At 41.0% G+C, this 15,280-nt stretch overlaps 1 protein-coding gene across 6 annotated transcripts in view; it reads right to left on the reverse strand.

Moving 5' to 3' along the window:
* Positions 1–4,795: 4,795 nt before the first annotated feature.
* Positions 4,796–15,280, reverse strand: part of adgrb1a (adhesion G protein-coupled receptor B1a) — a 138,260-nt gene continuing 127,775 nt past the window's right edge. For 5 of the 6 annotated variants that reach the window (XM_072680061.1, XM_072680058.1, XM_072680060.1 and 2 more), the window contains 5 exons: positions 14,428–14,467; positions 12,115–12,791; positions 8,326–8,361; positions 8,068–8,226; positions 4,796–6,765 (listed from right to left, as the gene is read on the reverse strand). In XM_072680061.1, coding sequence (XP_072536162.1) covers positions 6,571–6,765; positions 8,068–8,226; positions 8,326–8,361; positions 12,115–12,791; positions 14,428–14,467 — 1,107 coding nt within the window. In that variant the 3' untranslated portion in view covers positions 4,796–6,570. The remainder of the gene's footprint in view (positions 6,766–8,067; positions 8,227–8,325; positions 8,362–12,114; positions 12,792–14,427; positions 14,468–15,280) is intronic. The other variant, XM_072680059.1, reaches the window with a different exon arrangement.

Raw genomic sequence — 15,280 nt, forward strand, 5'->3', positions numbered from 1 at the left:
GGATGAGGTGCATTTGAGTAAAGCACCTAACCCTCAATTGCTCTCCAGGAGCTTAGGTGGCTGCCAACTGCCCACAGTCATGTATGTGTGTGTGTGTGTGTGTGTGTTCACTGCCATAATTCTATTGCACTGCTGATGCCAGGCTATTAATGAGGACTTAATGTAATAACTTTGATGATATGATAATGCAGGTTCTCATTTCTCTCACACCACAGTGGTCAAATATTGTATATAAATCAATGTGTATTTTGTTAGGTTTTCAGTTAAATGAGCATTCCAGTCCAACACTAGCACTTGTTGTCATGTTACGCTGTATTCTGGAGTGCCGCACTGCATCCCCTAGCCTCGCTGGTTTGACAGAATTCATGAATTTATATGGTTTTCATGTTGTACTACAAACTCCAGCATGCACTACGCAGGAACACAGTACCAGTCTGCTAGCCTAGACAAATAGATCCTAGCTTTGTTTGCTATCAAAAACACAACTGCTTGAAGAGCGCTGTATGTACCTGGCAGCAACGTTACCTTCCTGGCGTCCTTATGCAGGCCTCACCAACCGATGGAAAAAAACAACCGACCTTTCAATTCGCCTGCCCCCAAAAGTCCATCTTAAAGCAGTAATCATTTTTCAAATGTCCCTCCCACCTTCAAGATATGTAGAGAGAAGAGGGATCTCAGTCTTTACACAAAATACTGCAGAACTGCTGTAGGATGTAAGCAGGCAAGTACTGCAACGGTTGGTATTGTCATGATCCACACGGTCTGACTAGAATGGGTGAACACTCACAGGGGATGGACCAAGGCGAGAGAGTTTATTGATCACAATAAACCGTAAACAAAACAGAAATGCAGCAATGATTACCAGGGATAAGGAGGAACAGAAACAACAACCGTGACAACCAATACTGGGCAAACCAAAAGAACACACCTGGGGCTGGTGAGGCACTAGGGCTGTGCTAGCTGCCGGGGCTGAGCCAATACCGCTACTCAGAAACAAACTTCCAAGCCGAGCCTGGGAAAACTAAGAACTAGGACATAAAGAGTAGCGCTAGTCAGGCGCATTGAACTTACTAGACTTGAGAGCGTGAGGAGTCAGCCGCCAAACCTAGACGACTGATCCGGTCCGACGATGAGGAGAGCTAACTGCTGAAACGAGCTGGAATGTACCTGAAACCAGTTGAAAACACTCTTAAGACCATCCACTCGACCTTGTGCTCTCAGATATGAGGCCGTATCCGCTAAATGTTTGTGATTTGAGCCTCAGTTTGTGATTTGAGCCTCAGTTTGCTGGAACATGGCCTGTGCTGTGTTTTTTAGCCTTCTATCTAACTTTTCTACACGTCCACACACAGAAGGCTCGGTCTCATTTTCTTACATTACTACCAAGACTAGGGTTGCCACCTGTCCCGTAAAATACAAAATTTGGCACTGAAATGTTGTGTCCATAAATGTCCATAAATGTCCAATACATACGTGAGGGGGAGGAGGCACATCCTTGGCTGGACAGTGTCAGTGGAGATGATTACAAAGCAAATTGTAAAATGGGCAACGCTTATTTTAGTAGACTATTGTGGTTTCATTGATTGTTTAGGATGCTGAGTTTTTAAATTTGAATGAATGATCATTTATTTAATATACAGTAGCATTAGCCAATATAAGTATTATATATAGCAATTTAAAGAACAAGGCATTCCAATGGAATAATAGTAAATGCATTAGTTAAGAGAAAAGGTTTATTCTTTAATACAGTGGGGGAAAAAAAGTATTTAGTCACTAATTGTGCAAGTTCTCCCACTTAAAAAAATGAGAGAGGCCTGTAATTGACATCATAGGTAGACCTCAACTATGAGAGACAAAATGAGAAAAAAAAAAAAAATCACATTGTCTGATTTTTAAAGAATTTATTTGCAAATAATGGTGAAAAATAAGTATTTGGTCAATAACAAAAGTTCATCTCAATACTTTGCTATATATCCTTTGTTGGCAATGACAATGACAAAGGTCAAGCGTTTTCTGTAAGTCTTCACAAGGTTGGCACACACCGTTGCTAGTATGTTGGCCCATTCCTCCATGCAGATCTCCTCCTAGAGCAGTGATGTTTTGGGGCTGTCGGCGGGCAACACAGACTTTCAACTCCCTCCAAAGGTTTTCTATGGGGTTGAGATCTGGAGAATGGCTAGGCCACTCCAGGACCTTAAAATGCTTCTTACGAAGCCACTCCTTTGTTGCCCTGGCAGTGTGCTTGGGATCATTGTCATGCTGAAAGACCCAGCCACGTTTCATCTTCAATGCCCTTGCTGATGGAAGGAGGTTTGCACTCAAAATCTCACTATACATGGCCCCATTCATTCTTTCATGTACACGGACCAGTCGTCCTAATCCCTTTGCAGAGAAACAGCCCCAAAGCATGATGTTGCCACCCCCATGCTTCACAGTTGGTATGGTGTTCTTTGGAAGCAACTCAGCATTCACTCTCCTCCAAACAGTTCTACTTTGGTTTCATCTGACCATAAGACATTCTCCCAATACTCTTCTGGAACATCTAAACGCTCTCTAGCAAACTTCAGACGCCCCCGGATATGTACTGGCTTAAGCAGGGAAACACGTCTGGCACTGCAAGATCTGAGTCCCTGGCGGCGTAGTGTGTTACTGACAGTAGCCTTTGTAACGTTGGTCCCAGCTTTCTGCAGGTCATTCACTAGGTTCCCCCGTGTGGCTCTGGGATTTTTGCTCACCATTCTTGTGATCATTTTGACCCCACAGGCTGAGATCTTGCGTGGAGCCCCTGATCGAGGGAGATTAGCAGTGGTCTTGTAGGTCTCCCATTTTCTGATTATTGCTCCCACAGTAGATTTCTTCACACCAAGCTGCTTGCCTATTGCAGATTCAGTCTTCGCAGCCTGGTGCAGGTCTACAATTTTGTTTTTGGTGTCCTTCGACAGCTCTTTTGTCTTCACCATAGTGGAGTTTGGAGTGTGACTGTTTGAGGTTGTGAGCAGGTGTCTTTTATACTGTTAACAAGTTCAAACAGGTGTCATTAACACAGGTAATGAGTGGAGGACAGAGAAGCCTCTTAAAGAAGAAGTTACAGGTCTGTGAATCAAGCAGAAATCTTGCTTGTTTGTAGGTGACCAAATACTTATTTTCCACCATTATTTGCAAATAAATTCTTTAAAAATCAGACAATGTGATTTTCAGAATTTCTTTTCTCATTTTGTCTCTCATAGTTGAGGTCTCCCTATGATGTCAATTACAGGCCTCTCTCATTTTTTTAGGTGGGAGAACTTGCACAATTGGTGACTGACTAAATACTTTTTTTCCCCACTGTATAAATACATTTCCTATATTAAAAATCTTTGTAGTCAGGCCCATGGTGGTAGACCCAATGATTAATTCACCAGTCGCTTGATTCATTACCATCTAAACTTTTATAAGTGGGTTTGGTGTCAGCCAGACTAGAATGTGCTCACTTTGTCAGCCTGCGAGCAAGCTAAACGTTTCATGTGGCCATTTTCCGGTTTTAAAATAAGGCCCATAGACACCTCCCTAAATAAGAGTCTTTCGGCAAGTCTGCTAACATTATATAACATGATTCTCATGTAAGTTGCTCTGGATAAAAGCATCAGGCAAATGCTGTAAATGTTTAGAACAGATAAATCCAATGGCAGTTACATTTCAGCCGAGTGCCACTCAAAGTCCATTGTTTGGCGTTTTTAAACATTTTGATGACTAATATAACAGACAGTGACACCTCTTATTGTGGAGTGGTGTTACAAAACACAACCAGAGCATCAAACAGGTGGATGGAAATCCCACATTTAGTTTTCCCCCAAAAAATCAAGTTTATTGTATGTTAAACTGGATATATATGGACTTTTTTTTAGTCAGGTGAACATTTGTGATCATTTTCTGCATAAAAATGGGATCTAGCCATTGGCAGCTGGACAGTGCTTGGCCCACACAAGCTAAAAAAAACAACAAATAAATAAAGTGCACTGATGTTAGATGTAATCACTTCCCTTCTTTTGATGGTTCTTAACATTTACATGTAAGTCAGTAATATACAGTGACCTGCAAGTTAGGCTTAGGAGGTATCCACTTTATTCATACCGCCATACAGTCTCAAGATATTACGGTATTACCAAGGACAGGGGTAGCATACGCTGAGCAAGTAACGCAGATGGTTCTACATTTACATTCCGGTCTACCTTCTCGTGGGCATTATAAGGTTGTTGGTAAAAGGAGGAACTGCAAAGTAAGAATTTCATTGTACAGAGTAACTGCTTGTTTCTGCTGTGCACATGACAATAAACTTGTTTCTTGAAATACCTCAGTTCTATGTGAGGTGGTTAATTAAGGTAAAGGTAAAGGTGCATGTATTTGTCACTGTACACTGTACAGCGAAATGTGTCCTCCGCATTTAATCCATCTGGTAGTGAACACACACACACACACGTGTTAGGGGCAGTGAGTACACACACCCCCCAGAGCTGTGGGCAGCCAACTCCAGCGCCTGGGGAGCAGAGAGGGTAAAGGGCCTTGCTCAAGGGCCCAACAGCTGTTATCGATATTAGTTAATTAACATTAAACTATTACCAAATATACAGAAAGTCATTAACCTTTTAGAATTGAGAATTAAAATGTGGGTTTACTTAAAAGGTTTCATTAAAATATTATGATAAATCAAGTACATTCGACTTAAACTTGTTTGCTGAACAAAGCTTATCTCAAATTTGCATCACATTTTTAAAGTTAACTGAGCTTACAGTGCATAAACATGACACTCTACAAATGATTATATAGGTATTTTTTTATTAGAAATATGACACATTCATCTTGTGCTCTGAAAACTGTACATTAACAAAGACCCGATTAACTAAAAAAGGGAGAGTGGAAGGGTGGCGGGATGGAGAGATCAGACACGTACAGATTTTCTGGAGTGACAGTCAGTGATATTAAAACACACACTGTTACATGAAGTTACAGAACACTCATATAGTCCAGTAACCTGACAAGATTTGGGGATCTCATAATCGCAGTGGTTTTCATAATAAGAATAACAATATTCCCCAAGCACAGTAAGAAAGATATTTATAGGCTAAAATTCATTCTGTAGAACTCTTTTTGGAAATAATTACAATGCTGTACAACAGGACTCTGAGGAGTGAGCCTTGTGCTTTCTCTATGTGAGACCATCGACTGACCACACAATCCAACTCTCTGCAAATTCATATACCATTTCTATCTATTTATAAGATTTACTCATATATATTCATATATAATGTGTATTTATTTCCATCAGCTGGCGCTGTCAAACATAATTCTATACATATTAATACTTTCTAAGAGCAGTCAGCTCCCTTGCTCTTACTGTTTACTGTGATCAGCACCCTCCACAGTTCTGGGGAGCGCGTCAAGGCGTCACCACAAAGCAAACAGAGTCATCCTTTCTACGCCTGCGTTGTCACGGGCAACGCAGCACTTCCAAAGATGGGGTTTCCATTCTGATCCAGCAGGGCATGCCCCATTTCTTTGAACCTGAACGTGAAGGTTACCCCGACAGGATCCCTCCATTAAGAGTCTTTCGCTGATGAGGCATTTGCCGGTAAAATTGTGGCCCCTCACAGATGTTTCTGGAGCATCCAAGGACGGTCGGCGTATGGTGGATGGACTCGTTGGCTGATTCTGGGCTATGGGGGAGGGGAAGGGCACGGACATGGCGGTTTTGGCTCAGTAGGGTTGTGTGTGGTCCAATCCCCCTGCTCCATCATGGTGAGAGGACATGTAGAGCAGGCATTTCTCTCTCTCGTTAACATTAACAGTCATATGCGGATGGCTTTGGCCTCTGTACGTTGGTAGCGGAGACCTTACCACCACTCCACCCATCGAAGCCGAAGCAGCATAGGCATTAGCTTTTTGTGGCACATGTAATAATAATAATGATAATTATAATAAAAATAATAATACATCATTAGAATCAATTAGAATCCAGATGACAGAAGATTGAGTATTGAGGTTTCCCAGTTAGGCTTTCCAGGCTTTTGCTAGACAAATTGAAGGCTTTGTGTAGCTTTTAATCCAAATCTTTCTTATCCAGAATGGTCTCAAATATTTTTCTGTGAAGAGATGTGATTGTGTGTGTGTGTTTATGTGTCCAAGAAGAGTGTAAGAAACTGAAGGCCACACGCTCAGGCTCCTCCCACTCACAGCCTGAATTTCTGCTCTCCTCCTTAGTCAGTCACTCCCCATGTTCCCATGGTGATGTCCCAGAATGCCAAAGAGGGTCACCACAAAACTCACCGGATCCAGCCAATGTGGGTAACGTCAGGCCATTTCCATAGCAACATGTTCAGACCCAAGTGTTACGATTCCCTTTGACATTAAGGGAAAGGCCATTCCAGCATCAAAATAAAACAAATTGTACACTGCTGAGATCGCTGTTTCATTTTTCCGGATTCGTCTTTTTTTTTTGTCCCCCTCACACACACTGCTCGCATTCTCTGTGTATCTCTCTCTTCCCTGCCAGTGGAGTTTTTCTGTTCCAAACCTATGTGCAGTGCTGGAGGTCTCTCAGACCTCAGTCTGCAGGTCCATTATCTCCTGGCCCACCAGAGGGATGGTGGCGCTGGCCTTCTCCCACTCCACTGCCTGCAGCTCCAGAGGAGACGCCTGCAGCGGCTCCAGCTCCTTCCGAACCCACGATGGCGGAGAGTGCGTCTTCCTAATTCCCTCCCACGCCCGCTTACTGGGAGTCTGCTGCTTGTCCTGTTAGAGGAACGGCCAAAGGGGAAACAAAGGACCACACTGAGAGTGAGGTGATAAGTACAAGAGAACAAGAGAGGAGAGACATGAACTGACTCTCTAAAACCTAAGGCTCTGTATGTGACAGAAGATTCCACTCTTCAGTTCCTCACTTTCAGAACGACATAAATTAAACAATAGTGTCATAGGAGCGTCAATCACATAATGGTTTGATTCTTTAATAAATGAAATAATTTGATTCTTTGATAAATGATTCTTTAATAAATGAATTAATGAACCATCATCTATCTATCTATCCATCTTAATATTCACTTCTCCTGGTCGGAGTAACGGTGGGTTCGGAGCCTACACAGAATCATTGGTCCATCAAGGCAGGACTATCCCCTGGACAGGGCGCTAGTCTAAGGCATATTAATAAACCATGAATCAATTTCACCAAATTTGTGAAATTCCTCAAAATTGGAGGCTTCTGACAATGAAGCACTGAGATCTTGCTGGGATTTAAACTTACAAACTCTTTGCACTTGATGAGCAGCAGTTAGACAGTTGTGCCACTCTAGAGCTGTGAAATTACACTACACAAAACACAGTTCTCAAGGCAGGACTATCCCCTGGACAGGGCGCTAGTCTAAGGCATATTAATAAACCATGAATCAATTTCACCAAATTTGTGATCATTTGATTACATTATTTTGTTAATATTCAAAATAAGGATGGTATATCAGTATTGATAAATGTTAGTGTTGGAGTATTGGAGGGGAAAAAAGAATTAATCGGATCCAAATCTGTAACAAATCTAGCCTGAAATAGCACACTCTCATCATGTGATTTGATGCTATCTGTGTATTTCTTCCTGTGGGGTATGGGGTATTTAGTATTTCAATTAAAAATAAAAAAGTATCACATCACTATTGTTTTTTTGTATCAGTACTGAAAAAGTGCCACTGTGCCATAGTTTTATTAGACTACATAAAGTAAATGAACCTTTCTGTTATTCTTTCGACACATATGTACATGGTTTCATAGCTCTGGAGTGGTGTACCTGTCTAACTGCTGGCTTGTCAAGAGACAGAAGATCATTCAATACACCAAGCTTGTTTTGGCTTGAAAATTTTATATTGGCCAAAAACATTGACTGAATTATTGGCCATTAGTGTAAAATAAAATAAATTCTAACATTCTATGATCAACGAAGCTAAGCCGCCATCTTCAGATCCTTGCAGTACATAAAGCTTAAAAAAGGAAAGGGAGAGGGGAAAGGGGAGAATATATGAGAATATGAGTGAGATAAACTGAGAAGCTTACACTAAGGTTGGTTTTATCGCTGCCTCCAGACGACACACTCCACCTCTTCCCAGGCTTGCTATCAACCGGGGGAGACTCCCTGTCTTTCTCTGCGTGCTGCAGTTTCCTGTTGAGGTCCTGGAACATGTCCTGGTGGCGCTTCCGTGTGTGCATGATCTTCTGCAAGAGTGAATAGGACAGAGCACAGACGGTCAACTACAGCTGAACCAAGGGTACAGGCCAACACTGAGAGTAATGGAGGGGGGTGTATGTAGGTACCTCAAAGTCCAACTCTGCGTAGCGCGATTTTCGTCTCTACACAGAAAAAATGTAAAAAAAAAAAAGAAAAAAAAAGAAAAAAAAAGATGGAGTTACTGTGTTTGATCAGTGAGAATAAAACTGTGACATAAAATAAAGTCTGGATTAGAGAAAACGATATAAACAGGACAAAAGAAATGGAGGAATGTAAGGGCTATATGCGCACGGAAGCGCATATTTTTCGCGAGACCTTGGCATGGGCGTGCAGTAAACAGCTTGTGACCGCGTGGCCTTTCGTTAGCCTGTCAGAAAGCGTCTGAGGAGAGCCTGACCTTCTGCCTGCTCCACCACCACCGCAGCTGCTGCCCTGCACTGCATTCTGGGAGCATGTTTGGCCTGGGGTCAGAAGAGGCGGTCTGGGGTGTGCGCTCTGTGGTCGCAGCGCTGTCCACACTAGTCGCTGGCTAATATTCAAAACGTGAGCAAGAACTGACCTTTGGAGAGAACCTACGCCATTCTAAACACGCTCATTTCTGATGCTGTCCGTCTTGAGAGCAGTGCTCTGTTGAGTTGAGCTATTGCTTAAATATTTTGTAAGCTGTTTGTTCTGTGCTCCTCCCCCTCAGTCCATTTCCATCTATAGATTAGAACTCCTTTGATCACATGGTGTCCTCAAACTTGGAGGCTTCTGACAATGAATCACAGAGATCTTGCTGGGATTTAAACTTATGACCTCTTTGCACTTGATGAGCAGCAGTTAGAATGTTGTGCCACTCTAGAGCTGTGAAATTACACTACACAAAACACAGTTCTCAGTAAATGTATCATTCTGCTCTTTTCTGAACATAGATATGCACATGGTTACATAGCTCCAGAATGGTGCAACTGTCTAAGTGTCTGCTTGTTAACGGCTTGCTCATCAATATCACGGCCCTAGGAGTCCAGAATATGAAGGCCTCCCTCAATGTGATGCAGGAGTAAATTGGGGGTACACACTTAACTAATTCAGGGGGAGCTTATTTACTGTTTTTAAGGCATAGCTTTAACTGTACTTTTGACCATATTGAGATGCAGAACTAAAGAAAATGTAGAGTTAGAAGAACTTTGGACTTAAACTAAGTAGAGTTAAGACTTTTCACAGTGTTTTCAATTCTTTGAAAAAAAAAGTGTTGTTGATGCAAGACCGTGATTCTGTAAACCCTAATGCTTCCTCCCTCTCACGATTTCTTCTCTGACATATTCTGTCTGCTTTAATCTTGATGACATACACAGTAAACATTCGCATGAAATTCCAGCTTGAAAGGCAAACTGCACTACACTCTACTCGAGCCACTGAGTACGAAGTCCATTAGTGAGCTGTGGCAACCATTATGCACTGGAGAGAGGAGAGGAGCAGAGCGGAAGAAGGAGAAACCGAAACAGGGATGAGGTGAACTGAGGATAGGGTGTAATGAAAAAGGGGGGAAAAGAATTTTCATCACAATTAAATGAACGTCACCCCTCCTCTGAACATACTGAACGGTTTAGCCCTTATGATAGTGCCTTTGGCGTGCAGAGTTAATGCACAGCCATTTAGAAAACAACTCTGTCACTGGCGGCATGAATAATTCAAGCAGAGCATCTTCTCTTAATTAAGCTACACACAAACAGTGTCGCGGTAGCTAAGTTTCTCCCCTACACAGCCTCCAGGTAAGCTTGCGCTGATACACAGGGTTTGATTAACACTCACTCACTGTTCTGCCTGGTTAAGCTACAGGCTACCATGACCTTTGAGGTACTGATGAAATTGCACAAGTAGTGAAAGAGTTTGCCACCTTTAGTAGCTGTTTCATGCAGCAGATGCAATCAGAGCAAAGTCCTGTCAGAGCGAGACGTCTTCTCAAATCAGCTAATGGCAAAGACCTTTCTAGCTTAGTTTAGCTAAAGACTGATGAGTGTCTTGTTTGGACCTCTATACAACTGTCAGTGCCCTGCACTTGATCTTTAGCATAGGTTAAGGGATTGATCACTGTACATTTCACATTGCTAAACCAGAAATGAACCAGACAAAATCGGTATTGCACACATTTACATATTTAGGAGAGAGAACTCTACAATAGTACGTGAAAAGAGTAAAAGAGTCTTAGTGGTCTAGTAGAAACATTCATACCTGAATGGGAATGGAACTTTCCATCCCCTGTGTGAGGCTATGGTGTTATCCATTGTGTATTTCAGTGCACCAGTGAATCTTAGCATATCATAGCATAACTAAAAAGAAAAATCTCTTTAAAGCAAATACCAATGCATACATTATTGTGCAAAATTTGAAATAATTAAATACTATTAGCTATTTTTTTAGATTTAACTATAAAACAAATAAATATATATATATTTCTATATGGGTCTTCAATAATAAGTATATGTATTTTTATTTCTATATAAACTTTCAAAAGCAAGTAAATATATTTTTGTTTCTATATATGCTTTCAAAAACTAGCAAATGTATTTTTATTTGGATACATACCTTCAAAAAACAAGCAATTTATATTTTTATATGGGCCTTCCAAAACAAGTAAATATATTTTTATTCTATTTAAGCTTTCAAAAACAAGTAAACATATTTATATTTCTATATGAGCTTTCAAAAACAAGTAAATATATTTTTATTATATTTAAGCTTTCGTAAAAAAAGAAAATACATTTTTAAATTTTAAATAAGCTTTCATAAGCAAGTAAATATATTTTTATATCTATATAAACTTTCAAAAACTAGTAAATACAAGCAATTTTATTTCTATATGGGCCTTCAAAAACTATTAAATATATTTGTATTTCTTTTAGTATGTGCTTTTAGTTTATGTTCTTATTGGTCAAATGTGCTGCTCTTTATCTTTATCTCTTTATCTGCTTCATTGCTGCTTTTAAAAATCATTTTTAAAATTTCAGCACCTATCTCATAAACTTTTTTTTTATGTAACACTAAATGTTTTCAAAACCTGCTCTGGAATGCAGTAATTGTGTTCAAAACACGCTGCCACTGTCTGTACTCGCTTTTTTAAACCACAGTGGTGTGGCTTGTAAATCCCTGCTGTGACTGGATCTGCTGAACGCTGTATTTAGTCCGCCATATTTACCAAGCGATGACAACAACAACAAAAACTGTACAAAAATGGTGGCTGAATGCCGATCTGTAAACATATAGCCAGTAATCTATCACCAAATAGCCCGGCGAGTGCAGGGGACTCTGCAGATGTGCTGTAAATCATGCCTGGGATTTCACAGTGAAAGATGGCACACAGTGCTGCATATGGTATACTGTCTGAAAGCTCAGCTTCTCTGGTTTTAATGTGGCATTTGATATTTGGTTATCTTACACGTATTACACGTGTCTGTGATGAGGGGGTTAAACATTTCCAGGTTTGTTATGACTGCAGGATTTTTAGCTGTGCACGTAGCACAGCTGGTGAGTCACTAAGGGTTACACCCTCCACAGTCGAGCACATGGCTGCTCTAATACTAAAGGCAAACCAAACCCAATATTCCTGCAAATCTGATCCCTCTAACTTTGCATGAGTAGTGTTTTTGGATCTGTTCCATCAACACAGACCTCCACAACATGTTCACCGCCACAGTGATAAAAATATCATTCATCTTGCAGCCCTGCTAGTGACTATACATGCGTTAGACAAGCACAGGTCAAAATGAGGTCAGGTTATTGGCAGCAAAATCTGTGTTGAGGGAAAAAAACAAAAAAAAACAATGGGGAAAACACGACAAGCTGTACATTGCATTGACAAATGGTGATTTTCATCCATGATTTGAGTGACTTACCTCCAGGGAGCTCATGGACAGTGTGGAGACGGTCTCACTCTTTGACATCATGCCTGAATTCCCAGAGTCCCCTGGTTCACATGCACTGCTGGTCATCTGAGCCTCGCTGGAGAGGTTCTGGATGGTCTGCACGGGGGACTCCCTTTCTGTGCAGGACACACTGACCCGCTCAGCAGGGAGGGTCTTCAGCCCAAAGCCTGGCACAGGCTCCGTGCCAGTGGGGTTGGTCAGATGAATAAGCCTGGTCTGGGGCAGCTGCTCGATGCCGATGCTATACTTGGAGGCCTGGTCCTCCTTGTTGGCTTTGGCTGGCCTGAGGGTGGTTGTGTTGTTGTTGTTGGGCAGGATGACATAACCTTGGCCCACTCCTCCCCCTCCTCCCTCGGGCCCCGTGCTGCTGTCTCCTGGGCCTCGGCTGAGGTCTCCATCCAGCTGCTTGAACAGCTCTCCGTCGCAGATGTAGATGGACTTGGCTCCGGGCAGCTCGGTGCTGACGCCTGCGATGGCGCCCTTCTCTCTGCGCAGCGTGAGCGTGTGGCTGGCGTAGTCGGCAACGTTCTGCAGGTGAACTTTGGCCATGCTGGCAGGCATGGTGTTGAAGTTGGACCCTTTCTGCAAAGTGAGCTGCTGAGTAGCCAACTTCTCTTCTCCCTGGAGAGAGGAGCGCTTCAGAGTGCCTGGATGAGACAGAGTTCACACATTACACTCTGTAGACACTGCTTATTAAACAGCCACCCTGTGGATTATTTAGAGACTTTATGTCAAACAATACGACTAGAAGGACAACTCTTAATCAAATCTGAGAAGTGAAATAGTTGTCAATCATTTTTAAATATTTATAGCAACATCAACCAACAGTGCTGCACCAACAGGCTCAGTCTGCTAGGTAATATAGCCTGTAATATAAATTGCATATATTTTAGACACTGTAATTAACTCTTATGTATTACAGGCCATTCTCATTACTGAGACTGGTGTGTAATACAACAGAAGTTTTTGTATTTGAGAAGGATTTGATTCCATTTAGCCACAACAAGATCAGCAAGGTCAGGTACAGATGTCAGAAGATCAGCTCTGGATCACTCCAGAGCTCCAACTCCAACTATAAGGCATTTAGAATATAAATGTCCAGGTTTCTCAAGTTTTTCAGGACATGTGGAAACCTTGGGGATGTTTGGGCATTTGGCCCGTCTTACAGCCTTACAGTGATTTCCGCAGACGTTGTTAGAGTTAAAGAGCTTTGTTTTGCATGTGTTTAAACCCTTAAAACCTGCGACTATGGTTTTGTATACTGTCTTAGATGCTGACAGATTGCAATCACAACCAACAATCAGACTTTCAGACGTTTTTACAGTCCGTCATAAAACAATTGCTGCTTTCCCCTGCCAACACGCAATAAAGGCTATAGTCTACAGACTCTCTAAAAAGCTGTAGTGTAATCTACCAGGCAATAAAGACTCAGAAATGTACCTAAACTCTCATTTACATCACTAATTAAAAAATCACTAATAAAACCTGATATGTCTAAAGTCTTTAAATGAAAAATGTCTATCGAATTTTTGCCATATGAATCTGACATGGAATAAAATCCTTTGACATCGACTTTCACTAAAGATTCAGGTTTCTTTGACTCTTGTGAAGTTGCAATTTGTTTTAGAGTTGTTTTTTTTAGATATATTATAGAGTATATTTCAAGTCTGTAGATATCTCATTAAAGGCAACACTGGAATGGGGCAGTTAGTGCAGGTAGGTGCAAAAAATGTGACCATAAAAATGTCCCTGAACACAGCCAATTTCAATGTACCTGCCCAGATGGCAAAGATAATGGACTACTACACAGCTTCAACTCTAATTCTATCACACACACACACATGCACACAAAAATCACTCCTAAAACACGCTGACAGGCTGCTGTGTGTCTCCGACATGCTACGTCTCTAGATGCCAGTGTGATATCCCATCTAGAGGGATAATCAGATTCCCATCCTTGATGGATATCAGAGAGGAGAGCGCCGTTTGACGATGAGACGTCGGGAGGGACTTAATTAGGAGCGGACGGCGGATCTGCTGCACAGCGAGGGAGTATGCGGCCCTATTTACCTGAGCATTACATCTCAGCGGCAGGCACATCACACTCAGAATCTCCTGGAAGAAATTGAATTATGGGTATGTAACGTGGTGTGTTTCTTTTCAAAACAGCCGGCCGTACCCCCGAGTAGCTGTCACAGTGGCTCTCAGTGCATGAGTGAGGCATTTGAGAAAAGATCCCCCCCCCTTAGAAGCACTGAAATGGACTGAAGACTCATGTCTTACCTGATCTACAAGCCATGTCCACGTCCTTCTCAAAGTCAGTCTGTAAGAAATTCAAGGAAGTCTTTTTAATGGAAAAGCACAAAAAAAAGCATAGTCTAGTGAAACAGGGTGATAGGAGGGAGATGCATATAATGAGTTAGTTGTGGGTATTTTACATAAAGCCTAAAATCTAAAAATCAGTAAGTACTTTATATTTATAGTGCATATATTCATTTTTATTTATACTTTTTAATTAAACAGTTCTTTACTGCCTGATGTAAGACGTTGTTCACCATTGTGACAATTTTCACAACTCAAAAAAGCAACACAAACTACAATAATAATAATAATAATAATAATAATGATAATATTGATATTGTAGCACTGGGGGTGGACCTGCACAGAATTCTTTGTGTCTTTTATTTATTTTATTAGGTGTTTATAAATAGTTGCTGTAACGAGTCATGCTAAAAGTTAGGTCTGGAAGCATGTGACTTGTTTTGTAATAGTCTACCTGATGTAACATGATAAAAAAAAAGTCAGCAATTATAAGCATTATTTTCACCAATATCGACAAAACTGACAAATCGATTGGACCCTATTTCTACCCATTTTTGATGTTTGAATTACATATATAAATATCCAAACAAGAAAATATTGTCATTTATCATCTATTATGCATGTAGCTAGTATAAAAGGAGATGTGTAGTCTACTGTTCGATTTATGTTTGCATTTTAGATTTTAAATTAGGTTCTGTTTTCAATTTATTTTCAGATTTTAGGTTAATTTAAGTTAAGAATTGGATTTATTTTTGTATTTTGTTTTGATTTATTTTAGGGTCATTTAATACAATAACCCTATACTTTATTTAGT

The sequence above is a fragment of the Salminus brasiliensis genome, chromosome 5 (genome assembly GCF_030463535.1).
Source record: "Salminus brasiliensis chromosome 5, fSalBra1.hap2, whole genome shotgun sequence".
Classification (NCBI taxonomy): domain Eukaryota; kingdom Metazoa; phylum Chordata; class Actinopteri; order Characiformes; family Bryconidae; genus Salminus; species Salminus brasiliensis.